We start from the raw sequence: 25,524 nt of genomic DNA, 5'->3' as shown, positions 1-25,524 counted from the left end.
AAACTAGGCAGGCAACTCTGGCAACTTGGAAAAGTTAGTTCTATATTAACACAATCAAATGCTACTTTAAAGAATAGAAATGAATTGGGATACTTTTTAACTCAAAAACTAATAACATAATTTGTTTAAGGGAAAATTTTCTCAATTAATAGGTTACGAAAAGTATTTTTGTGTTATACCTCTGACCTTTAGAGACTGAGGCCATGCACGCTGACTTTTGGTGTATCTTCTGCACAGAACGGAGCTATGTGACTGATTCAGTCTGGCTTTCCTTATGTCCTAAAGAGAAGTCCCAACATTTTGAAGTTTTGGTTTTCAGACTTGTTAAAATCATAGCTTGCCAAACCCTAGAGCCTTCTGAGCAGAGAGCTGGGCCTGGTGGCTGCTTCCCACATTCTGTCTTTCAAAGCCAGGTTGCGAGGCTCAGTACTACTCTTGCTAGTCAGGCCACCATGCCTTTGTGAAAGAGATGTTCTATAGCCCAGACACCACCAAAAGTCCCTTTGCATCCTTTACTGGTGGAGAGAGATATTGGGTAATGCTGTCCTTGCAGCCCCCGATTCCAAGTTGAGGATATGAATACTTCAAATGAGGCTGTCTAGGAGTGTGACAGGTGGACATTACCTTTGGAATGAAGCTGATCTCCCACCCATCAAAGGAGAATGAAAAGGGCTCCCACTGCACTTCCACGGTAGTCTCTGTGATCGTCTTGAAGTGTAGCCCTTGAGGAGTGGAGAGATCTGGAACACAGCAATATGGGTCACCATGTCATGGCTATCCCTGGCACAGGCAGAGAGCATCACCTGGGGCTTTGCCTGGGTGCGATCCCTCCACACCTTGGGTGCAGTGGGCCATCCCAATCTTACTGAAGACACAATGGGTCCCAGGTGCAGGATTGGCCTGCTCTGTGGGGGCCCTGGTTCTGCTCTGTATTGGTTTACCTGAGTGAACTTAAATCTAATCCAATCAATATTTTTAAAATGCTTTCTATTCCATAATAGGTTAATATTAAAATACAAGAGAGACACTCTTTTCTTCCCTTACTAATATGGCAAATCTTGGTACTTAATATGATGTCTTTCTCAGATGACTGAATGCTATCTTTGGAGGCTCTAAGGATTCCTGAGAGGCCATAAAATGTTCCCATTTCACACTCAGGAAGAGGGAGGCACAAAATGAGCTAAAGGCACAGGCCAACTTCAGAAAAAAGACTAGAATGTTTTTTCTGATCATCTCATGTGCAATCAGAATATTTTGTTTAGCTCAAATCACAGTGTTTAGGATGGTTTAAGAGTTCCATTTTATGTACATGAAGCAAGCGAAGGCACACTCAAAGCACAATGGTAGATCCTGGGATTTTTGTTCTCATTCCATTGTCTCCTTCTTTTCTCCAGTTCTTCATCATTTGTCTCTTCTCTTCCTCACTCACCTTTGCCTCACTTATCTTGCTTTTCATTCCTTGCTTAATCTCCTCCTTTACTACCCCCACCCACACACATACACAGACACATACACATACACATACATACACATACACACACACACACAGGCATGCACAGGTTCGGTGAGGTGGAGGTATGCTTGTCCTAATGGAGTTCCAATAACCAGCCCTGAGATACGACAGCATGACTTTTCTCAGTTCTCCAGGGAGCCCACTCCCATGTTAGCTTTGCCTCTTGTGGGATATTCCATTGGAAAACAGACAGATTCTCATCCTTCCTGTTGGGAAGCTTCCTCATGCTTCTTGGTTGAAAGGCAGGTCTGATTCTGAACCTACTGAAAGGCATGTCAGGTGAGTTTACATGATTTTGTCCTTGTCACCTGGGAGCTTGCCTGAGGGGATGCCCTGGATTGGCATAATATACACGCCATGGGGGACGGAAACCTCATCACTGTGCGTGCACGTGGATGAGAGAGGAGACGCCTGGGAGTCGGGCCAGGCACTTGCTGGTGGTGACTCATCCCAGAGCAAGGTGGGAAAAGCGGCAGATGGTGACCTGCCTCTCTGCACAATCATCGAAGATATTTAAAACTGGTTCTGAGGCACCAGAGGAATTTTTTTTAAAAAAGGTCAAATATAAACAGAGATAATTATAGGCATATTTACAGTCAGCATTCATAGGGGGAATCCAGTATTATAAGGATCTCTGTCACCTGGAAAGCAAAGGAATGGGATGATTTCTTAAATCTTTTCCTCTGTGCCAGTTGATCCCTAGCCTTCAGAGTGCAACTCAAGTCCATGAGGACTTCAAGGCCAGCTCTTCTTCCTTTGACCTCTCCCTTCTCTGAACTTTCATGGCATTTGTTTTCCAAATACCATCTTGTCCTTTGAGACCTACATAAAATGGATGGAAATGTCTTATCCCTTATTTGGTGGTAAGTCCCACTTACTGACTCAGGGGCTCCTGTTTCACGGTCACTTCCTGCGCTAGTTTCCTGCTACCGCTAAAATATCTGCATGATATAATAAAAAGTATTTGGTTTTTGTCCCTGGTTCCTGGCACACGCTCCTAAAACTTTTGGAATCTCCGGAGTGATAAGATTATCTGTTGTATGGTTGTGAGATAACTAGACGGTCTCCAAAAAAAACACGGCATGACTTAAAAGATCAGAACTTGCGGCTCCAACTTCCCACTTCTAGGGAGGGGAGACTGGCTGGAAACTGACTTAATTACCAATGGCCAGCGATCCATCCAATCATGCCTACATAGTGAAACCTCCATAAAAATCTCTAAACAGCAAGGTTTGGAGAGTTTCCAGGTTGGTGAACACATTGAGGTGCTGGAAGGCTGATGTGTCCAGAGAGGATACAGAGGCTCTGCACCCCATCCCCCGTACCTTGCGATATGCATCGCTTTGATTTGGTTGTTTCTGAGTTGTATCCTTTGTAATAAGACAGTACTGGTAAGTAAAGCACTTTCCCGAGTTCTGTGAATTGTTTTAAGGAATTATCAAACCTAAGGAAGGGTTTTGGGAACCCCTTGAATTTACAGCTGTTCACTCAGAAGTACCGGTGACCGCCTTGGACCTGTGACTGACACCGGAGGTGGGGAGCAATCCTGTGAGACTCAGGCCCTAACCTGTGGGATCTGACATTCACTCCAGGTAGATAGTGTCAGAGTTGAATTGTAAGTCACCTACCTGGCATCTGAGAGGTGGAGGGGAAATATTGGAAAAGATTTAAGAAACCAGAGGTATATAAAGAAATAACAACGCCTTCCTATTGGCTACTCTTTACTGTAGCCAATGTTAATACGTGACATGCAATCTTTCAAGATTTTTCTATGCTTAAATAAAAACATGTAAAATACAGAGCTGCAGCTACAGGAATTTTTCCCTGTTCTACATAAAAAAAGAAAACTATTTCTTACAGAGAGCAGTTTATCTGGCCTCTGTCTCTGTCTCAACCTTTCTTTTCTCTCCACTGACTCTTTCTAAACTATCCTCTAGAGCCTCAACTTTTATAATGAAAATAGACTATGTTTCGCTAAACAAAAGACCATGAAGAAATTATGCCACCTCTCTACGAGGAGAAGTGGGTGTCGTCAGTGCAGTTTTAAATAAGATTTTTTTCCCCACTCTGCTATACCCTTACCATCTGTAACATACCATTTAGCACTTGCTTATTATATGTCCTATTTCATATCTCTGATTTCAAATCCTTAACTAGATTCAAAGTCTGTATAAGCCTCATACTTTCTTTGACTTCTAATCAGACTCGAGCTTATAGCAAGTTAGAACTCAGTAATTGCTTTTTGTCCCTTTGGTTCTCTAATGGATGAGAGCTGCCTGAATCTGGAAATTCTCTTAATCGGAAGTGCCTTTTTAATGATTTATCCTTTCCAAGTAGGGCACGTTGGAAGTCCTTCCCCTGAAGAGCAGTGATTATTGCAGGCATCCCGGAAGAATTAAGAAAAGACACTACTATCATGAATGCCCATGATCTCATGTAGGAGAAAAGAAAAATGAAGTAGGATGGGGAAATGTTACGTACGGGTGGCCACCTTGGCAGTGATGGGAAGGCTGAGGATGTTGCTAATGACAGCGTAGACGCTGATGTTGTAGGTGAGACCTGGCTCCAGCTCCGTGATGGTGACACCACTCCAATCTCCAGGTACCCGCTGCTGGAGCTGGAGGCCCCCCAGGGCCATCGGCTGGTAAGAGATCACATATTCCGTCACTGCCATCGGCCTGTCCCATTCCAGCTCAATGGACCTGTCGCTGATACCAGCCACTCGCAAGTCCTCTGGAGGGGCAACTACCGGGAGGCAATACACAGATAGCATGAGCTCAGAGGACTGCCTTCCCCATCCTGGACTCAACTTTCTTCTTCACCTCTCACCCCATATACCCTGTCTATATGTCCTGCTCTGCTCACTGGCTTTGAGTGATTTGTAACTCCTTTTGTGGGCAGGTTCTTGTCTTTTCTGTGCTTAGTACCTCTATCTCCATAGGGCCATGAGTTAATCGTGTGCCGGAGCCAGCTCTTGCTAGCTTGTGAAAGTTGAATGTCAAATTTTCAGGAATCTTTCAAGACCATTGTTAAATATAGCCATCATTAAAGATTAAATTTTATAAACTTATGGTTAAGTAAATTGCATTAAAAACAAAGGTGATAAATACTCAAAACTCATCACTTTTAATTTATTTCACTACATTTTACTGTTATCTATGCCCTTGAGGTAATTTACATGTGTTGTACCTCTCTGGTGGAAATACTGTAGAACCGCCTTCTACTGCACAGCTGTTCCCGACCCTGTGTTTAGTGACATATGTCATGTTGGTAGTTTGAAATTGGCCGTGGAACGAGTATTTCCACCACAGAAACTGACAAATGCTACAAAGCAAGGTTTTTAATTTTTTCCCTCAGAGAGCTAATTATTACCTATTTAACAGCACACCACTGGCCAACATTTTTGGTAGTTTAATAAAGGTATGTCACCAGATTACCTGAGGAACCAATATTTGATTTGGCAAGTGGGAATAAAGGCTTATTCCTGGTTATCTTGCAAAATGTAAGAAGTCAAAACAGTAAGTCCTGGATGTCATTGCCCAATGAAGACATTCAAAAACCTTTTATTGTATTGTTTTCCCTTTTAAAAAGAGGCCATTTAAGTTTTGAAAGAAATGTAACTTGTTTTAGACTAATTTTTATGAGCCTTGATCTTGGAGATGATGATAAAGAAGCATTCTTGAGGGCTTATTTTTCTGTCTTGTCCCACATCTCAAATGTTACTCAAAGTATCACCCAAGAATAAACCTCCTTGACATAGTCTTTCATGTATGGTTCCTTTAGGAAGTGAAGACTCACCAGGAGTGTGGGTGTTAAATAATTGAACCTTTTAAACCCACTGGGAGGCTAACTCCTGCCTGCCAGTCATTGGACCTGCCCAGGATTAAATAAAAAATTGGGACAATATTGAAATAGTTGTAATTAACTTATAAATTTACATGTAGGGAAGATGTTAGGAGGTTAAAGAGTTGTCGCTGGCTTTGTGAATGTTTCCTCTGGATGTCCTCACTCTTTCACCTTCACAAGAGCATAAGACTGAGCCAGCTGTTATTCACAGGACTGTGTGTGTGGAGAATGTCTGTCTTCTCTGTTGTGCTCACACAAGTGCCTTCAAATAATCAGCAGAGGCAGGAATGATGAGCCCTTTAACTCAGACTCATAGGATGGAAATTAGGATCATATATTTGCAGCTTTGGTCATTTGCTTTGACTGTTTTTGCCCAAACCATTCATTGTAGAAAATAGTCTAGAAAGCAGAGCTCCCTGTGATTGGAGATAACAACTGCTGACTGAAACAAAAAAAACCTAAACATTTGTTTTTCTTAAATTGATAAAACTAAATGTATGTAAATGAGATTTAAATAATTAAATGATCATTTAGAAGCTTATACCATTTCTAATTCTGACATTATTAAAGTTCTGAACTGCACTAAGATTTTTGGGACAGCCTGTATAATGCACACAGGCCCTGGGCTAAGGGAAGATCAATTTATATATAGAATCTGTCAGTACTGCATGATTATATTGAGCATTTATTGTACACCAGGCACAATGCCAACCACTCTTAGGCAGACTATCTCATTTTGTCCCCTCACCTCTCAACACTGTGAGATAGGTATTATTATTATTACGATTATTTTACAGATGAGGAAACAGGATCCCATAGTCAGCAAACACAGAAGTTAGGATTTGAACCCGGCAATATGGCTCTAGAACCTCTTACCCAGTAAACAATTCCACTTTACATTTGCACAGCATTTCACAGTCTATAAAATATGTTCAGACACACCATGTATGTGAAATGTTAGAGTCCTTTAATGGCAGCCCTAAGAGATAGATTGGGTAGATATAATTATCCCAACTTTACAAATGAAGAAACGGAGACCCAGGGACTTGCTAAAAGTTAGGGATTTGGGTTAGAATTGGTTCTCAAACCCAGGTCTTCTATGCTTTAGTGTTCTTTTAGCCTACAGTTTGTAGGACAAGTTACGGATTATGCCAGATGCCTTTTTTATTTACTCACAACCATTTAAGTAAACTATAGTAAAGGGGAATTCAGACAACTCTTTAAGATATGGATTCCTGACTGGTGCTTATCCTAGAGGTAAGAAACTTATTTTAAAAAGGATTCGCTACTGCCTGCCTCTTGTGATTTAACACAGCTGATTCCAACTTTCCTATGTGGGACTTCTCCTGTCATAGTCATAGAAATGGCCATGCCAAATTTCAAGACATCAACAACTCCTAGGGCACTTGGGACAAGTCAGTGTATTTCTTTTTGGTTCCTTCTTCCAGAAAATGAAGCTAATAATGATTCAAGCAGAGAACTTTGGGATTTTAAAGTAAAAAAGGAGTGTAGAAGGATTTTTTTTATCTTGACAGCTTAACTTGGCAAATTTTTTATCTTGAGACCAGAGCCTGATGGTAAACACTGCCTTCACTTGTGATGATAAAGCAGCAATAGTGTTGTTTGTGGTGAAAGTACTCTTGGGGCCTGTAGCTCAATGGAAGAAGCCATGACCACCAGCCCTTGCCCTATAACTTAGCAGCAGCTGTGTACATTAGGTGTCAGTAATTCTCATAAGATGAAATGATATTGAATATTTAAAAAAAAAAAACTGTAGAGGAGCCATATGCCTGATTCAATGAGTTGAGGACAGAAGAAAGTATATGTAGTCTTACTTTCTTTGGGGTTCCAACTTTGAACTTTGGGGAAGAGTAGGCAGTTAAAAGGGAATAAATTGTGGTTTGAAGAATTGGAATTGCTTATCTGCAAAGACTCCATGCTGTTTACTTTTTAGATCTTGCGTCAGTTGTGCACATATGTGCTGAGAGCTGTTGGAATGAGTTCCATAAAGTGCCTTGCTCCAAGTAGTGAGTAATTTCAGGTGCCAAAGGTTGGGCTGGCTGTAGTGCGGGCAGAGGCAGAGGCTGACGTTGATGGATCTCCACAGGTCTGAGTGAAGTCCAGGGAACAGCAATCTGGATTGTTTCAAGTCCCCGCTCTGGTGGTTCTTTAATCCTGCTGACTCATAGGGAGTTTGGGCCAGTTCACTGGACAGATCCTGTGCTAACCTCCTTCACTCGGGACAGATGTGGACAAATAGTTCAACATGCTTCTCTACCCTACCTCTGATGCCTTTTAAAAAAATCATTTGACAGGGCTTGGCTTTCCCACCGAAAGACTATTATTTCTTTGCGTACGAGGCATTTAAAATTTTCATTCCACTCTACTTAGCATCCCGGAGAGGATTAAAGAGTGCTAGAAGTTGGTAGGAGACCAGGGTTCTCATTCTTGCTCCGCCATTCATTAGTGGTCTGGCTCTGGAAAAATCTTTCTGTCTCTCTGGACTGCTGCTTTTTAAATTTGTAAAATGAGAAGCCCAGGATAGCTTCTTTCTATGGCTTGTTTTGAGCATTCATATTCATGAAATTTTTTGTTCTATTATCTTTACATGGCCAGAGAACAGAGGCAGAAAGGTTGAAATTTTGTCCCATGGCATGCTATGAGCAAAGATCAAGGCTTGGAGTCAAATATAGTGGCCTTGTCAAGGCTATTCAGTTGTATCCAAGCGCTAGTGGTCTAGAGGGCTCAGAATGAAGCCCACACGATGGGCAGCTATATGCTGTGGCCTTGCCAAAGAGAAAAGAAGGACTCGTGCTGGGGTATATTTTGTGGCTCTCCATGATTTCACCTTCCTTATTCTTCTCTCTCCTGTCCTCACTCCTGCTGGCGAGGGAAGCAGTAACGCCATGGTGTGTGCATCTGGCCAGAAATGTCAAACAGTGGGTAAATTGTCCCCTCTCCCACAGCCTTCTCACAAAGAGCAAGCAAAGTAGCACTTTAGATAATGACCTAGATACTTCTCTGGAAGAGACCTGTGGTGTTTGGTTTAAAAGGCAGGCATTGAGAGCAGAACCTCCTGCAATGAGTGATGGCTCCAGGGTTGCTATAGAAACAGGTAGAGGTTATGCAACTGTCCTTCCTCACATGCTTTTGGAACTTGTAAAGTAATTCATCTGGGCCTCCAGAAGTCTTCTTCAAACAGCACAGAGGTAATGTGTTGGAGGTAACATGTATTCATGGTTTGGGAACTCAACACAGTTGTGATTACGCCAGCAGCTGCTGAGTTTTCCCTGAGTGACCAGGTGGGTTTATCTCTAGTTCAGTCTGGATCAGATTGAGATTTTGTTTGCAAATGGACCCATTCTTGTAGAAAAGCTGGGTCAGGAATATGGTAGATTTATATAGCCCAACAAAGATTTTTTTCTATTAAGAAGCTTGTGGGCTACAGAATAGCCATCCATAACAATGGCTCAAGCTAACCCTTAGCATCCTGTGATGGGGCCACATGGAGCCTCGTCCTGAGGCTGGAAACCAGGGACATGTCTCAGCCTCCCCTTGCCAGCAACTCCCTAGTGATTGGATTCAAACAAGACTTAACTTAGTGATGAGGCTTAACTTCTGTTTGGATTTTCCTTTGGAACAATTGGTATAACAACTCTTTGTGTTTTTAGAAAGGCATTTCAGTTCAGTAAACAAAATTGAGAGTCTAAATAAAATAACAATATGGGAAAAAATTAAGGAACATGAAAAGAATCATTTTCCTAAGCAGTATGTCACTGTTTTGTTTTTTCATTATTGACATTGATCTTTTAAAAGAATGTAAATTGAAGTTATCGGTGTAGGGACCTGGTCTGACTGGTCCACTTATTTAGGTGGGAATCACTGGTGATGCTAAAGAACAGAAAGCTGGGGAAGCTGGCCTTCCAGGAGACAACCCATCAGGTTTAAAGATATTTGATTGCTATTATTTTTTTATTTTAAATCTTCCCAGTGGGCACTCTGAACCTACTGTTATGGATTCAATCATAAATGGAAAGGATCAAAATCAATCACTTAACCTTATACATAAACAAAACGTATCAGCAAGAATCACTGATTCAATCAGAAGAGGATGAGCAATAATCATCTAATTTTAGGTAAAACAAAAATCTCCAGTGAGGTATTAATATTTTTCCCTCTGTTGGATTTAGATCTTCATTTCAGGACATCGCTTTTGTATCAGTTTCCACAGCGTTAGACTATGGATGGCATTGCTTCCAATTTGCTCGATGTCAGCTGGAACAAAGTGAGTCACAGCCTTTTAATAATCTGTACTAATTGTTAGGATGTGAGTTGTTGCTTGATGCCTTTAGGATTTTATTCCTGTTTACATTTAATTTCTTTCTAGAAATACTTTTATTTTTTCCTGTGAGGACACTCAATCATTTCATTAATAGTAAGCCCTTGTAATATGTGAGTTATGAAATAACCAGAGTGCTACTTAGTCCATTTATCACAGACTAAACTATCCACTCTCTTGTGCAGTAGCATTGGAAAAGGATGTGTCCCTGGAATATGGCAATAGGCAAGGAGGGTGCTTGGGGGCAGGTGGAGCCCTTGGAAGCCCCCTGAACTGGAGAGTGGGGGCCCCATGGTGTCTCTTTGTTTTCCTCCACCTCAAGGACAGTGGAATGTTGTCAACATCATTTGTGTTGCCTTGCTCCAGTCTCAGGGGTAAGATCCAACTTTCAGCCTAAACTTGACCTTTTCTGGTTTCTGCCCTTTCTCCCTTAAGTCCACTTCATCAATTGTGATTGACTCAAGACATCGGCTCTCTTGTTAAAGCAAATGAGCACAACCTGACAGGGAATCATTCAGTACCTGATTCCACCTTTCCTCCCATCTCTATTCCCACCTCCGATTAGTTCACCACATGCCCTCTGCAGCCCCCCTTCCTATCTCCCTTCCTACCTGCCGAACAGTCAGGGCCCAGGTAGCCGTCTTCACAGAAGCAAAGCCCCTCCTGGCAGTGTCCTCGCCCGCTGCAGGCGTTCAGACACTGCCGTTGACTGCAGTCCTCTCCCATGTAGCCCTCCTGGCAGAAGCAGGTGCCATTGGCGCATCTCCCCTGCCCCGAACAGTCCCCGGGGCACCTCAGCTCACTGCAGTCCTCGCCTGTGTAGGGCTCTTCACAGACACACTCTCCATCTACGCAGAGCCCCCGGGAGCTGCAGTCTGTCGGGCACCGGAGCTCAGAGCAGTCGCCCCCGCTGTACTCGCTGTCACAGACGCACTGGCCGTCCACACACACGCCCCGGCTGGAGCAGCCCAGCGGGCAGTAGGGCTCGGAGCAGTTCTTGCCGAACCAGCCTTCATTGCAGATGCAGCCGCAGGACTGGAGGCTAAAGTTGCCGTGGCCACTACAGTGAGGGATGTAGTCCAGTTGTCCTGGAACAGTCAAGGAGAAGGTCAGAGGGCAGCAGCGGCACATCCCGTAATTGGCGCACGGGGAGAGGTGGGCAGAGACCTCTCCTCTCTCTCTGATCAGTTTTGTATGGCTGAGAGTCAGGCTCAACTTTGATACATAACCAATTCCATAAATATTTTCACCCAATCTGGATTGCCTGTGCCTAGCCCAGTGCTGGGAGCAAGGATGAATGAGATCTGGCCCCTTGTTCCCCAGGAGCTCACCTTCGGTGTGTCTTTGCTTGGGTTCCCTTAGAAGTCGACTTTGGTTGGGGACTTAGGTCAAGGTGATTTATTAGAAAGTTCTCCCAGGAGAAACCCATCAGGGAGAAGGGGAGATTGGGGAAGGAGGAGCCCAAGCCAGGGTATGTCAAGGGGGCAAAATCCCTGGGAGGATTTTGGGTTTAATCCTGCAGGGCACTCTGGCCACAGTGCAGGTCACACTTCACCATGGCTTGAGGGCTCTCCTGGGGTGGTATAAGTGCTCAACCTCTTCCCCTGTCTCCTTGGTTAGGCCACGGAGGTTCCCTCAGCCCAAGGAGGGTCCCTGACAAAGATGCCCAGGAGCTGGCTGTGGAGACTGATGGAGACCCCAGGGGATGTAGGCTGAGCACCGAGTCTGCTATGCAGGCCAAGGTCATATGCGCTACAGACCAGTCCTGCTCCCTCTCCTTTCTGCCTTCTAACTAACCTTGCTCATTTATCACAGCTCAGCACCAGGGTCACTTCTAAGGCTTCTCATAACTTCAGTATCATTTAGTTACTGTTTGCTGTGATCTTTTTGGATTCTCTGTATGTCTCTGTCCTAGCCCTTCCCACGCTAGAATGCAGTGGTTAATTTATCTGTCTAATATGAGTGAAATAAACTAATTAAGCATATACGAGCCCAGAACCTGCTTGGCATCCTTCTCTGCAGTTGACTCTGGGGATCTGAAGTCAAGTAAGTTATATTCTTTTTTATTTTTAATTTTTTTAAAAAAATTATGTATTTATTTGTTCATGAGAGACATACAGAGAGAAGCAAAGATACAGGCAGAGGGAGAAGCAGGCTCTGTGGATCCTGATGCAGGACTCGATCCCAGGACCCCAGGATGACACCCTGAGCCGAAGGCAGACACTCAACCACTGAGTCCCCCAGGTGCCCCAAGTTATATCCTTTTTAAATTCTGCCACTTTACCTAGCCCCACAGTCTGTAAGGACACTGCACTGACTCGGTTTAACACGGTTCTTGCTTGTGGATTTTTCACCTCTGCCGGGGAGCCTGATGGGAGCCCTGGGCAGCCAAGAGTTCATGTCCACGGACACCTATGATTTCCCTGTATTCCTCAGCTCCACCGAAGAGGCAAACTGGCCTGAAAGTTCTCACTGAAGAATGGGAAGAATGGGAGACTGAACAAGTGGACTTTATCTTCTCTTCTTCACATTGTTTATTTACAGTTTTGGTTTTGAGGATGAGAAAGAGGTGAGAAAACTTGTGAAATATTTTGCCCCTCAGAAACTGCCCCTAATTTGGGTGTGCTTCAGGATGAACATGTCTGATACCCCTCTGGACGTGCAGGCTGCCCAGGCTCTGCTAAGTGTCATCCCTGCCACCTCCTGCTTCTTCCCTGTGAAAGCCTTGAGATAGTTTTCACCCTACAGAGGTGAGGTACCTTGAGGTAGTTTTCACCCTACAAGAGAGTAAGATGAATCCCTCTTCCCATTAAGGAATGAATGGCATGGGTCTAAGGTGCCTTCTGGGTGAGCACGAAAGGGGACTAACATAATTTCTATTTATTAAGGGTCAGCTGAGGGCTGCCTGGGTGGCTCAGTTGGTTAAATGTCTGCCTTTGCTCACATCGTGATCCTGGAGTCCTGGGATTGAGCCCCACCTCAGGCTCCCTGCTCAGTTGGAAGTCTGCTTCTCTCCCTCTCTCTCCCTTTGTGTGCTCTGTCTCTCTTAAATAAATAAGTAAATAAGTAAATACATAAATAAATAAATAAATAAATAAATAAATAAATAAATCTTTTGAAAAAAGGGGGTTAGCTGGTAGCTGTTGCTTAAATGGTGGTTACCAGAAACCAGGATTTCATCTGAAAAGCCCAAACTTTATATGTAATAATCCCTGTCATTGTAGTCTATCAGCATTTGTAGGTGGGGAAGGAAGGCAGGGGCTATGTAACTTGCTTAAACACCAGCTAGTCAGTAGCAGAGCCAGGGTTTGAACTCAGGGAGTCTGGCTCTGAAGATGTAATGATTTCTCCCAGAGAGGTCAGCTCCCTAGTTGGTAAGTGTTTCTAGTCAGGGGGTGGGTGAGGCCAGAGGTCAGTCTCCTGGACACTCAGCCTTTGGGGGCGCGGAATCAGCTCTGCGAGCAGGTGTGAGTCCGCATGCAGGCACATGTGAGCAGGTGCGTGTGCATGCATGCACACCCATGTGTGTGTCTGTGGAGGGGGCTGGCACCTCCAGCGGGCGGGGGAAGATGGGGCCAGGTCCTCCGCGACCTTAATGACTATCCTTTAACTCTGACGGGAGCGAGGCTGAGGCTGAGCGAACAGAGCGCCTGCCTTCTCTAGTCCCTGAGGTGAACATGGAGAGATATCAATCCAACAGCCTGTGAAAACCAAAGATAAATGAAGACAGACACCAAATTCCCTGCTCGCCACAGAAGTTGCTGCGCTGAACCGATGTACCATTCCCGGACTCATCCCCCCCAAATCAGGTTAATGTATTTCAAACCGGCTGAGCCTTGTAGAGAGTCCCCGCCCGAGTCCCCGGGGAAGGCCTGCATTTAGAGCCGAGACAGTGGCGGAGAGCTGCAGACGAGCGAGCCAGCGCGCAGGGGGACGAGCTGCACTCGGGGTGCGGGGCTGCCCCCCTGGCGCCCTGTCCCTCCCTCCACCCCCCACCTCCCCAGCCTCTGCGAGCCCCAGCCCCTACCTGTGGCGGCGCTTTCTGGGCAGCAGCTGGCGGTGCACTGGTCCCGCAGCAGCGACACCTCCCTCTCCAGCATCTCGATCCGATTCAGCAGCTCCTGCAGCACCCGGGCCGAGCCGGCGCACGGGCAGGCCTTTTTGGGGAGGTTGATCTTGTGGGTGAAGGTGACCTGGCTGTCGCGGTCGGACGTCTGGCCCGTGTACTGCGCCAGCGCCTCGTCTTCGGCGCTCACGTCCTGCTCGGCCGAGGCCTCCAGCCCCGAGGAGCAGAGGCTGTCCAGGGGCACGTTGATGTTGTACACGTGGTTGAACACCACCGGCTGCTCTTTGCCCGAGGCGTTGTAGCTGGCCGCCCCTCCTTCCTCCTCCACCGCCTGTCCCTGGACCCTTTCGGTGGTGACCTCCAGCTGACACTCGGAGGGCTTGAGCAGGGAGCCCAGGAGGATAAGGTTGACGCCAATGAGCATGTTCTTCAGAACCACCGTTTCCCCGTCCACCCCCATCCTCTCCGCCAGAGCTCAGGGTTCAAGAGCAGCCTGCCGCACACAACACGGAGTTGGGGGAATCTGCAAGAGAGATGGAGGAGCGAGATGACCCCTGAGAGCTGTGCCGAGCACCACGGCTGGGGACAACCCTACACAGCTAGAGAATAGGCAGTTAAGATTCTTCACTGGGGAGGTTGAGAAGCCTGGATAGTGGCTATACCAGGGTCACAAAAACCCAGCGCTTTGTCCCCGAGAGGGATGGATTCCTGAAAATGGACACTGCTTCTGCAGAAGGACATTTTAAAAAAAGATTTTATTTATTTATTCATGAAAGACATAGAAAAAGAGAGAGGGGCAGAGACACACACAGAGAGAGAGAGAGAGGCAGAGGGAGCAAAAGCAGGCCCCATGCAGGGAGCCTGATGTAGGACTTGATCCCAGGTCTCCAGGATCACACCCTGGGCTGAAGGCAGACGCTAAACTGCTGAGCCACCCAGGGATTCCCCCAGAAGGACATTTTGATTTCCCAAAAGGCTTATCTAGAATGCATGCATCAGACCCTCAAGGGGGGCCAGTGGGCCCAGTACATAGGACCCGGGAAGGATGTTGACTGGGGCTCCGGGTATAGGCTGTTCCTTCAAGGATTGCTCAGAGCTATCAGGTTTGGGTGAGAAGTACGAGGAATGGCACCATGGAACCTCAGGCGTACCCTCATATTTTCCCACATATTTATTAGCAAGGGCCCCACCGGCCACTTCAAAATAACTTATTAACTCCTCTAAGCTCATGTATTCAATACAAGTTGACTTTAGAATAACCAACCAGGCAGATAATATAGTTCCAGGTAATTGTGGTTGTTAATAATCCTTGGGTACATTTGTGATTATCGGGGACTGTGTGAGCCCAACTTTCTTTTAATCTCATTAGTTTAGTCCCGGTGCTTTGTGACCACGGGGTGCCTTTCTTCCGAGGTCCTGTTTAAATTGCTAAAATAATGAATTAGCTCCTCTGCTGATTACCTAGTCACCAAGAACCAGAGCCAACGATAAATTTACTATAATGCAAATCAGTTTTACAGAAATTAATGTTTCTTTTTTATCCTCCATGTAAAAGAGGAAAGAGGCTTACAAACTCTGGTTCTAAAGGTAGTGTTAGAGCTTCTAAGAGGATTAAAGTGACTGATGGAGTACGGCTAGCTCTCACTTGAAGAAGACACGAATGATGGCTAACACCTACTGACGGTGCTCAGTGTCCAGACAATGCTGTGCAGCTTGCACGTGATCTTCCTGGCTCTCAGGACAGCCCTCGGAGGGGGCCGGGTGATTATCCCCATCTCATGATGGAGGCAGTTCTGCCTCACAGACTGAACACCTGTATTCCTTAACTGCCATGCTCTAGTGCATTCCTTGAAAAGCATGTTCAATTTTTTGTTGTCTCTAATGGAAATTGTGTTAATTCTAGGATCTTCCTGGGGAATATTGCGATTAGGAAGTTTTGCTAGGGTCAGATCCAATGTCCCTTCCTCTGTGAAGCCTTCCCCTCCCACTTTTTCCCTTCTGTCCTTTGATCTGCTCTCCCTAATGAAGCGATGTTAAGCCCCTCTGACAGCATTTCCCACACTAGACCTGCGTCCCCTTCACCTCTTTCTCCCCACCCGGACTGCTAAATAGATTCTGACCAGACCATGACTTATCTGCAGCATCTGATGTGTGCCTAGGGCAGCAAAAGTGCTCAGTACGTGGCTGTTTGGATGAATGAGTGGACGCCTGGAAGGATGAATAAACAGATGAATTAATGAGTAAACACCCAGTGAACAAAGGGCCTGAATCATTCTCCAACTTATTTTATCTCCTTCCATTACCCTCAAGTTATGCCCTATTGTTGTCCGTTTCAGTTCAACTGGACAATGTCTGAGGGTTGATTTTGGTAGGAGTAATCTGTAGAAGTGGCTAGTACAAAAACCGTGTCTCATTACTCAGCCTTTATGTTATATATTGGACCATATAATCTGTCCCTATTTCCAATATGAAGAGGAAACAGAGCAGAACTGTTAAGATCATTGACACTGGAGCCAGACTGGCTGGGTTCAAACCCAGCTCCTTCACTTTTTAGCTGTAGGAAGATCATTCAGCCTCTATGTGTCTCTGTTTCTCTATCTATACAATGGGGATTATAAGAGTAACTACCTTACAGAATTGTAGTGATGATTGACTTATTGTCTGTATAATACTAACCTAGTACCTGGCATTAATTAAAATAAATAAATATAGTTTGCAGACCAGTGGAATAATTGTTCTGATTCTTCCCCTATCCAAAGATTACCCTGAAATCACTGGAAGGCATAAGAAATCTCATCCATTAGTGGATGGCAGGAAAGCCCAAACCTAGCATGCCCTTGTTCAAAGAAGGGTGAGGATCTTGGAGTAAGGTGGGAAGTGGCGATCCACTGGTCACATCCAGATAAGGTAAATCAACCTAGGGGACAGACAAGAGTGAAGTGTCTGAACCAAACTGCCTTCATGGCTGTAAACTCTTTCCAAGACCTTCAACGTGAAGTATCACTGGCTTTTCATTTCCAGGTCCTCCAGCCATTGCTTCCTTGGAGGGCCACTTCTGCCCCTCTGTCACTGAATGCTTCCCAGGAGGCTCTGCTGTTGGTCATTGACACTCACCCTTACCTGAAGGCTGAGGAGCCTTAGCTATCTCTTCTACTAAACTAAAGTTGATTTGTGTGATCCATGTTGATATTGTTGAATAACTTTTTTTTTTAACCTGAGAACTGTAAAATTATCATGCAAAATTCATAGCACATAATGTACATTTTTTTTGCACATAGATGACACTCCATAAATAAGTGAAAGAATAAATGATGTTATAAATGGAAAGGAAGACAAGTGACAGGAAAATCAAGAAGGAAAAATGTCAAGTCCTACACTTAGATCCAAAGCAACAACTACAAAAGAATCTATGGAGAGAAAGATTTGGCTTCATGTGTGAAAAACACTTAAGATCCTAGTCAATAACCAAATTTACTATGAGTCCGTTGACAGCGTGATATTTGTAATCTCTGAAATCTTATTTAAATTTAGGTTTTATGAATTAAAATACACAATGAAGGACAAGCAGGGGGCTGTTTCGCTCTGTACTGCACTGACCATTGATCACTTCTGGTGGCTAGGGGTGTTGAAGGGTTTCAGTCTTGTCACATGAGAGGGAGGAATTTGAAATTTGGATCCAGAGAAGTGCAGATTCAGGAGGTACACTGGTTCCTTTTTCATTCATTTGACAGATATTTGTTGAATACCTACTAAATGCTGGTTCCTTCATTCATAGAAGTTGCCTTCTAGTGGGTTTGCACTTGTGTGTGTGTGAATGTGTGTGTCAAGGGGAGGACAAACAATAAATAAATAGTAAAAAGAATTGTGTGCAGGTAATCTCTGGCTTTTTGAAAGTTTGCATTATGCCACCTTGCACTTAGGAGAGACCTATATTAGTTATGAAAAGGGTTTTTGCTTTTAGGAAATTAGGCAAAAAGCAAAAATACTGTTCAGCATTGATTCTGTAGTGCGCTATTATAGAGGCAATGCACACCCCAAGCAGGGAGTGTGGCCCTGCCAGGCTCCTTCCTGGGAACGACAGTCATCAGCTCAGCATCAAGTTGTGGGAGCTTCGAAGTGTGTCTGTGAGCATTTGTGCTTTATCTCAATTTATTTTGGGCATCCATTAGCAAGATGTGTCCTAAGGTATTAGAAAAGCCTAAGAAAGGTTATTTTTTGGGTCTGGGAATGCTCAAAAACTTTTCCATATAAATTAATGCTACATGCTTCTTTTCTTTATGCCATTTCAACTTATGAAAGCTTTTAGGAACACTGTACTTTCAGCTAGCAGGGAAACCTATATATCATATATAATGTATCATGTAATGCCTATCAGATGATATTTAATGTATGATAATGTAACATTCATTTGTGTGTTTGTATCAGCAAGTGGTAAGTGGAGAAGAATATAAGATGAGAGGCAGGGGAGATAACAGTGTAGGAGAAGTCATGCCGATATTACAGGGCACAGTTAGGGAAGACTTCTCTGATAAGGTGGTGGCTGAGCAGGGACCTCAAAGAACTGGAGTGGTTAGCCAAACAGATGGTGGAGGAACAGCATTTCAGACACAGGGAACAGCAAGTGTGAAGGCTCTGAGTCAGGAGCTGGGCTAGTGAGTTGGAGGGACAGTAAGACTGTGCCCAAGTGAATGAAGGAGCAGATATGGGGAGATGAGGTCAGAGAAGTAATGGGGGCAGATCAAATATGGCCTTGTAAACCACTTTAATGACTCTGGGTTTTACTATAGCTATATGGTTATGGTTCTAAAATGCATCCTCAACCAAACACTTCTTATGACCTACTCTCCATCCTTGAGAAACTCTCAGTTTTGGGGGGAGATGAAAACACACATAAATAGAATAACTGTGCAATGTGATCATTGCCATGACCAACAAATACACAGAATGCCCAGAGAACGCTGCAGGTAATACAACTCAGTCAGAGGTAGCAGGGACAGCTACACAGAAGAGGTGGCATAATTGTCAGCGCCCTTCACCAACTATTTCTAACCTAGTTTTCTAGATACATGGTAGGACTACATTTTCTGGCCTCCTTTTTGTTCGGGTGGCCATGCCACTAGGACTGGCGATCACTTCTCTGGAAGTGATGTGTGTCACTTCTGGGCTGGTGCATTAATTGGTGATGAGAGACCCTCCAGGGTTCTCGCCCTCCTGTAGTGGCTGGCACTGTTCAAGGAGGTAGCTGTCTTCTCAGTCTGGGTCCCCGAGTGACGACAATAAACACAGCGCCCCCGGTGACCCAGAGTGGATGAACAGTATGGAGAGAGAAATAATCTTTTGGTTTTTGAAGCACAGATTTTGGTATTGTTTTTTCTCCACAGCATAACCTAACCTTTCAGGAGATGATTCTAAACTGGATTTTAACGGATTATTCTTTAGGTAGAAAAAGCAGAAGTGTGTCATACACATAGGACATTGCATTTACTAGAACTCTGACATGTGCAAGCACGTGCTTGCTCAATCAATGTATTTGGAAGGCTGTAGAATACTGAAAGATTGGACTTTTTAAAAAATATATTTTATTTATTTATTCATGAGAGACACACACACACACACACACACAGAGACACAGGCAAGGGGAGAAGCAGGCTCCATCCAAGGAGCCCGGTGTGGGACTCGATCCCGGGACTCCAGGATCATGCCCTGGGCTGAAGGCAGTGCTAAACTGCTTAGCCACCCAGAGATCCCCAAGATTGGACTTCTATACAGCAAAAGGTCCAAGGGAAGTAGTTTCCACCAAGAGGGGTCATGTACAAGGAAACAGATTTTGGCTCCGTATAAAGAATAGCTTTTCTAACAGAACTACTGAGTTCCCTGTCACCAGAGGTATTTAAGCACAAGCAGAAAGCCCTGAAGATGGGCTCTCAAGCATTACATGAGAGGATGGACTAGAATGAACATTACAATCTTCTTCTTCTTCCTGATACTTTATGAACTCATGTGGATTTGAGGAGTCTACTCACTATAAAACTGTATTAGTTTCCTAAGGCTGCTGTCACAAGTCACCATAACTGAATAACTTAAATCTATAGGACTTTATTGTCTCACAGTTCCGGAAACTAGAAGTCCAAAATCAAGGTGTCATCATTGTTGGTTCTTTCTGAGTGTTCTGAGGGAAAATCTATCCTATACTCTCTCCTAGCTTCTGGCAGTCCTTGGCATTCCTTGACTTACTGATGGGTCACTCCAGTCTCTACCTTCCTTGTCATCTTGTCTTTTCTGTGTCTCTGTGTCTTCACATGGTCATCATATTGGGTTGGAGGCCCATCACCCTAGTATGACCTCATCTTAACTATGTCTGCAGTGACCCTATATCCAGAAAATGTCACATTCTGAGTACTGGGGTTAGAATGTCATCATATATTCTTTGTAGGACACAGTTCAACCCAGAACAAAACCAACAGCTAATTAGGCATTTACTAGGCATCAAGCTAAGCATTTTTCTAACATTATTGTATTCATTCCTGACAACAATCCTATGAACTAAGAAGGAATGTTATTTAGGAGTCAAGATATTTAGCAACTGGCGTGGCTTGGGCCATAGCCAATCAGAAGGAGACACCAATCAATCAGCCCCTCGGTAAACAGCCACTAGGGAGGGCTTTGCTGTGATTTTCCTGCTAGATCCTCTTTCTTTCCATTATTCGAGACAAGGAAAATGAGCTTCAGAAAAGGCTAAGGAATTTGACCACGATTGCACAGCTAATGAACAGAGGAGCCAAGACGGAACCGAGATCTTGCTGACCATAGTCTATACTCCTAACTGCTGTATCCAGCCAGCTTTAATTAGTGGCCACATACCACTCTCATGAAAAGACTCAGAGCTCTTAAAAATCAACACTCTCCTCTCCTGGGATCAGATTGAGGACATCTTGACAGCAATGACTTTTAGCTTAATGTTTTCTCCACCAATGCAGGCGGCTACCAGAGAAACTGTGTTAGTCTCTCCTGCTGGAGGGAAGGCTTGTCTGATGGCTCTTTATTTAGAAGTGCCCAGCCTCCACAGTGTCCCAAAGAATCAAGAACAATTCTAAACCAGTAAACCTTGATCTTAAGAGGATTTGGGGGACATTTTAAAAATGTGTCCTTTCAAAGTAGTTATGGAGACCAGGACCTGCACAGGCTTTCGCTGACATGCCCCCACCCAGCTCAGTTACAAGCCCCCCCTCTCCCTCCCACCCCTGACCACACTACAGGCCTCTTTACTCTCTTGGGTCTGCACATCCATGTGGCTTAGGTGGCTGCGCTGGGGGCTGGCGGAGACGGAGGGTGGAATGAATGGCATGAGGGGCCCCATTTTTCTCACTTCATCTGATGTTGCTGAAGGGGAAGGGGAATGAAACGGACATTTATTTGATGCTGACTGAATAAATGTGCTCTTGCTGTGCTAAGCTCATGTCACTTAATTATTTCCAAGTGGCTTTTCTTTCTCAAGTCCCTGAAACCTCCCCTTCTGGCTTCCTTCTCTCCCTCCACCTCTGTTCCCAAGAAAGAATGTTGACTGTTCTGCACGTGGTCTCTCTCTGTGGCGCTTTTCAGTGATGCTGGTAGACAGAAGTTTGCAGTTTCCTCTGAGGTAGGCCAGGCCGCATCCCATGGCATATCCAGGAGCGCTGCATTTGATATGCTTGCCATCTTTAAGGGGCCTCACTTGCCCAGGGACCCATGACCTGGCTTCGTTGCGATGGGATGGTTTCACTTGTAAGCTAGATGCAGGATCTGTCATCAGAGGTGACCCAGGATGGAGGGGACCAGCAGAGCCTCCCCATCCCCTCATGGCCTTCCTACCTCTCAGATGGTTCATCCCACTACAACTAATGAGACTGTAGGACGCGGGCCATGAAGGGACAACCAGAGCGGCAATGTGTATATGTGTGTCGGGGGGACAGGAGGGGACAGCAAGTGGAAGTAGAGGTGGAAAAGGAGGTGGAGGAGGCGGAGGAGGTGGAGGAGGAACAACCCAAAGTGTGCCAAGCTGGCCAGTGGATTGGACAAGACTCCTACAGGCAGAGAGAGCAAATGTAAACACCCGGGCCTCAGTGAGACACCAGCACTCGTGAGCAAGATAGACAGCTAACGACCCTCCAAACGAGAAAGCAATAGAGTTGTAGTAATTCGATAGATTGATTGGAAATTGGTGTGGGGACATCGACTCATTTCCTCCACCCCACTTCTTTATCAGTGTAATTATCGGGGCCGGCCCTGGAGGTGTCTCCGGATAATTTGAACGAGGCACAGAGCAGGGGGCCCTGCCGGTGAGCTCGGCCCTGTGGCGGGCATGCTCGCTCCTTTTTGGGCCCAGTGGCCAGAGGCCGGTCACCCGACTGGGCAGCAGCCCCTGGCCCAGCTCAGGATGGTCTTCGGTGGCTTTTCCTTCCCGTGGCCTCCTGCACAGGCCCTCTCCTGGCTTGCTTGCTTCATCTGAAAGAGCTTTGCTGTGGTTGTGGGAAAACACACCCAGAGAAGGCAGAGGAGAGCTGGGCTCCAGAAGGTGGGGGTGCGGGGTGGGAAAGGCCGGGCCGGTGACCAACAGTAAAAGCCACTAGTCACTCAAACCGAGGCTATGCCTTTGGGGTGTTTCTTTTTTCCTTTCCTTTCCTTTCCTTTCCTTTCCTTTCCTTTCCTTTCCTTTCCTTTCCTTTCCTTTCTTTCCTTTCCTTTTCCTTTTCCTTTTTTTTTTTCCCCCAAGACTCAGAGAGGAGATGCAAGAGATGAAGACGGGCAGAAATACCTCAGGAAAAAAACAACAGGAGAGAAAAAAATGAGCACGTAGGTCATTGGGCTGGTGAGCAGAGGTGATTTCCAGGGGTGGGTGGCCAGAGCTCTGTTTGGATTCTGCCAATCTTAGTCCCCACCCTGTCCCTGGGGGTGATTTATAAACCAGAATTGTATCTGTGGAAAAATGACACTCTTTTGGTACCTTTTTTTTTTTTTTTTTTTTTTTTTTTTTTAGTAAGAATTAGTTTAAAAATAGTTCCCTCCTTGCTGTTGGGATGCTCTGTCACTCGGAGAAAGAGGGTAATTATGAAAGACGAGGGTGTAATGTGATTACAGCCTGCCCCATTGTGTCAGGGGAGGCTTCGTCGGGGCTGCCAGGAGGGCTCAGGGCCCCGCTGTCTGCCTCAGCGCTGGGCCTTTATTGGGCCTGTCAGATTTCTGAAAAGAACCCGAGGGCAGAAAACTCCCCGCAGACAGGTCCCGTGGCTGGCCCCGAGCTGTCAGCAAGGACATGGAGTGCTGTGGGAGGGGACAGGGCCAGGCCAGGGTGTCCACCCCCACCAGGCCTGGCCATTGCCTGCTCCTGCACGGCGTTCCCCTTGGGGTGCCTACCCATGCTGTTCAGGCTCCAATGCGGCCACATTCAGTTTTCAGCACAAATGGTCACCGGGTATGTTGGTGGCTTTGGGTGAGTGTGGCTGAGTGAAACCAAGGTGGCGGGACAGGCAGTCCGGCTCCTGGTCCCCTGCCTGGCTCCATCTTGCACTCCCTCTGAGAACTCTAACTGACTGGACCTCCCAGAGCAAGGCCTTCTTCATCCGAAATAATGGGTCTTGAATATCAGCCATATGAATGACACCAAGCAAGTAATGAAATCTCCTGAGCAGGGGGACTTAGGTGGTTCAGTGGCTGAGCGTCTGCCTTTGGCTCAGGTCGTGATCCCAGGGGTCCCTAGCTTGAGTTGGCATCAAGCTTCCAGCAGGGAGCCTGCTTCTCTCTGCCTATGTCTCTGCCTTTCTCTCTCTTATGAATAAATAAAGTCTAAAATAAAATAAATAAAATAAAATAAAATAATAAAATAAAATAAAATAAAATAAAATAAAATCTCCCAATCAGAGGCGAGTGGGAGGTTATCCTAGTTTGAATTCCTACTTTATAATACAGCTGGTGAGGCAGGGCAAAGTTTACACCTGAAGGCACTCATTCCCTTCTGGGCAGGTAGAGGTGACAGTCTGCCGTCCAGCCTTGCCCATAACTTTTGTTAAATGGAGATTTCACTTAGCTGAGAATGTATTCAATTTTTATAGACATTAGATAACTCTGTGGAGTATTTGAATATATGTATATAAATATAATATTAATAATAATGTATATAATATGTTAATAGATTATAACTTAGTGATATGTTTTTTTTTTTTTATTCATTTATGATAGTCACACAGAGAGAGAGAGAGAGAGAGAGAGGCAGAGACACAGGCAGAGGGAGAAGCAGGCTCCATGCAGGGAGCCCGACGTGGGATTCAATCCCGGGTCTCCAGGATCGTGCCCTGGGCCAAAGGCAGGCGCTAAACCGCTGCGCCACCCAGGGATCCCCGATATATTATGTTAATACATAAACAATATATTATAACATCGGTAGACTATTTGAAAGCATATAATATAAAACATTAATGATGACCTAATATATTCCATGTTAATACGTACTGCAATTATTAACATATATTATTACTGATATGAATAGAGTGTAATAATATATAATATTATATAATAAAACATTTATTTATATTTATTTTTATTTTTGAATATAATCCCATTTAATTCTCACAACAGTCCATGCAAGTATTCCCATTTTATAGATGAAACTTAAAGTATGGAAATGATTTGCCTAATTACACATAGTTCAGTTAGAGCTGAGCTAATTCCTGAGTCATATTTCCAGACTACCACTTCAGTCATAGATGTCACATCCCTAATTCATCACCTGCCTCTATCATTTGGAAGTGGGTTGAATATAAATAATACATTCCAAATCAATTTCCAGCCTTTTGGTCACAAATTCTTCCAAGAGTCTGACCTTTTGCTATCATTAATATCTATTTTTTCATCAATGTTTCCTGAGCCGAGAGAACAGCATGTCACCATTTGCTGTTGTTATTCTTCTGGAAGAGTCATACTACTTTTCATTTTTCTCTTCTTTACATTTAATAAAAATGCAAAGATGGGGCATCTGGGTGGCTCAGTCAGCTAAGTGTCCAACTCCTGATTTTGGCTCAGGTCGTGAGCTCAGGGTTGTGGGATTGAGCCCCATGTGGAGCTCTGTGCTCAGTGGGGAGTCTGCTGAAGATTCTCTCTCCCTGGCCTTCTGCTCCTCCTCCACCTGGCTCATGCTCTCTTTCTCTCTCCCTAAAATAAATGAATAAATCTTTTAAATAAATAAAAATGGAAAGAAGATTACCTTGTGAGAGAATCTTCCCACCAAACTACATCCCAAATCAATGATATCTATTTCCTACTTAAGTTACCCCTGAGGACAGAGAGAGAAATTGGTTTGACACATAAGAACAGTCTCTGCTCTCATGGGGCTTACAACCTGATTGAGAAGACTAAACTCGTACACATGGCACCAAAAGAAAAAGCAAGGCAGTCTGTTTTTCTTATTACACTGAAGATCCTCATGTCGAGTATAACAGGTGTCTCTCACAGAGTTAACTGTGGGAATAGTGGCCAGAGAAGGCTTCCTTTAAAAAAAAAATTTATTTATTCATGAGAGACACAGAGAGAGAAGCAGAGACATAGGCAGAGGGAGAAGCAGGCTCCCTGTGGGGAGCCCTATGTGGGACTCGATCCCAGGACTCCAGGATCAAGCCCTGGGCCGAAGACAGGCACTCAACCACTGAGCCACCCAGGTGTCCCAAAGAAGGCTTCCTGAAGTGGGGGTCCCAGTCCAGATAGAAACAAGGGGTTCAAAAGTAGATATGAGGT

At 44.9% G+C, this 25,524-nt stretch overlaps 1 protein-coding gene across 1 annotated transcript in view; it reads right to left on the bottom strand.

Annotated features, from left to right (window-relative positions):
- TNR (tenascin R) overlaps positions 1-25,524 on the bottom strand; it is a 409,832-nt gene that overhangs the window by 74,530 nt on the left and 309,778 nt on the right. The window contains 4 exon segments of the mRNA XM_038542431.1: positions 625-740; positions 3,995-4,258; positions 10,310-10,786; positions 13,726-14,287. Coding sequence (XP_038398359.1) covers positions 625-740; positions 3,995-4,258; positions 10,310-10,786; positions 13,726-14,224 — 1,356 coding nt within the window. The 5' untranslated portion in view covers positions 14,225-14,287.

The sequence above is a fragment of the Canis lupus genome, chromosome 7 (assembly GCF_011100685.1).
Source record: "Canis lupus familiaris isolate Mischka breed German Shepherd chromosome 7, alternate assembly UU_Cfam_GSD_1.0, whole genome shotgun sequence".
NCBI lineage: Eukaryota > Metazoa > Chordata > Mammalia > Carnivora > Canidae > Canis > Canis lupus.
The sequence above is the reverse complement of the archived record's forward strand: the minus strand, read 5'-3'. Positions and strand labels throughout refer to the sequence as shown.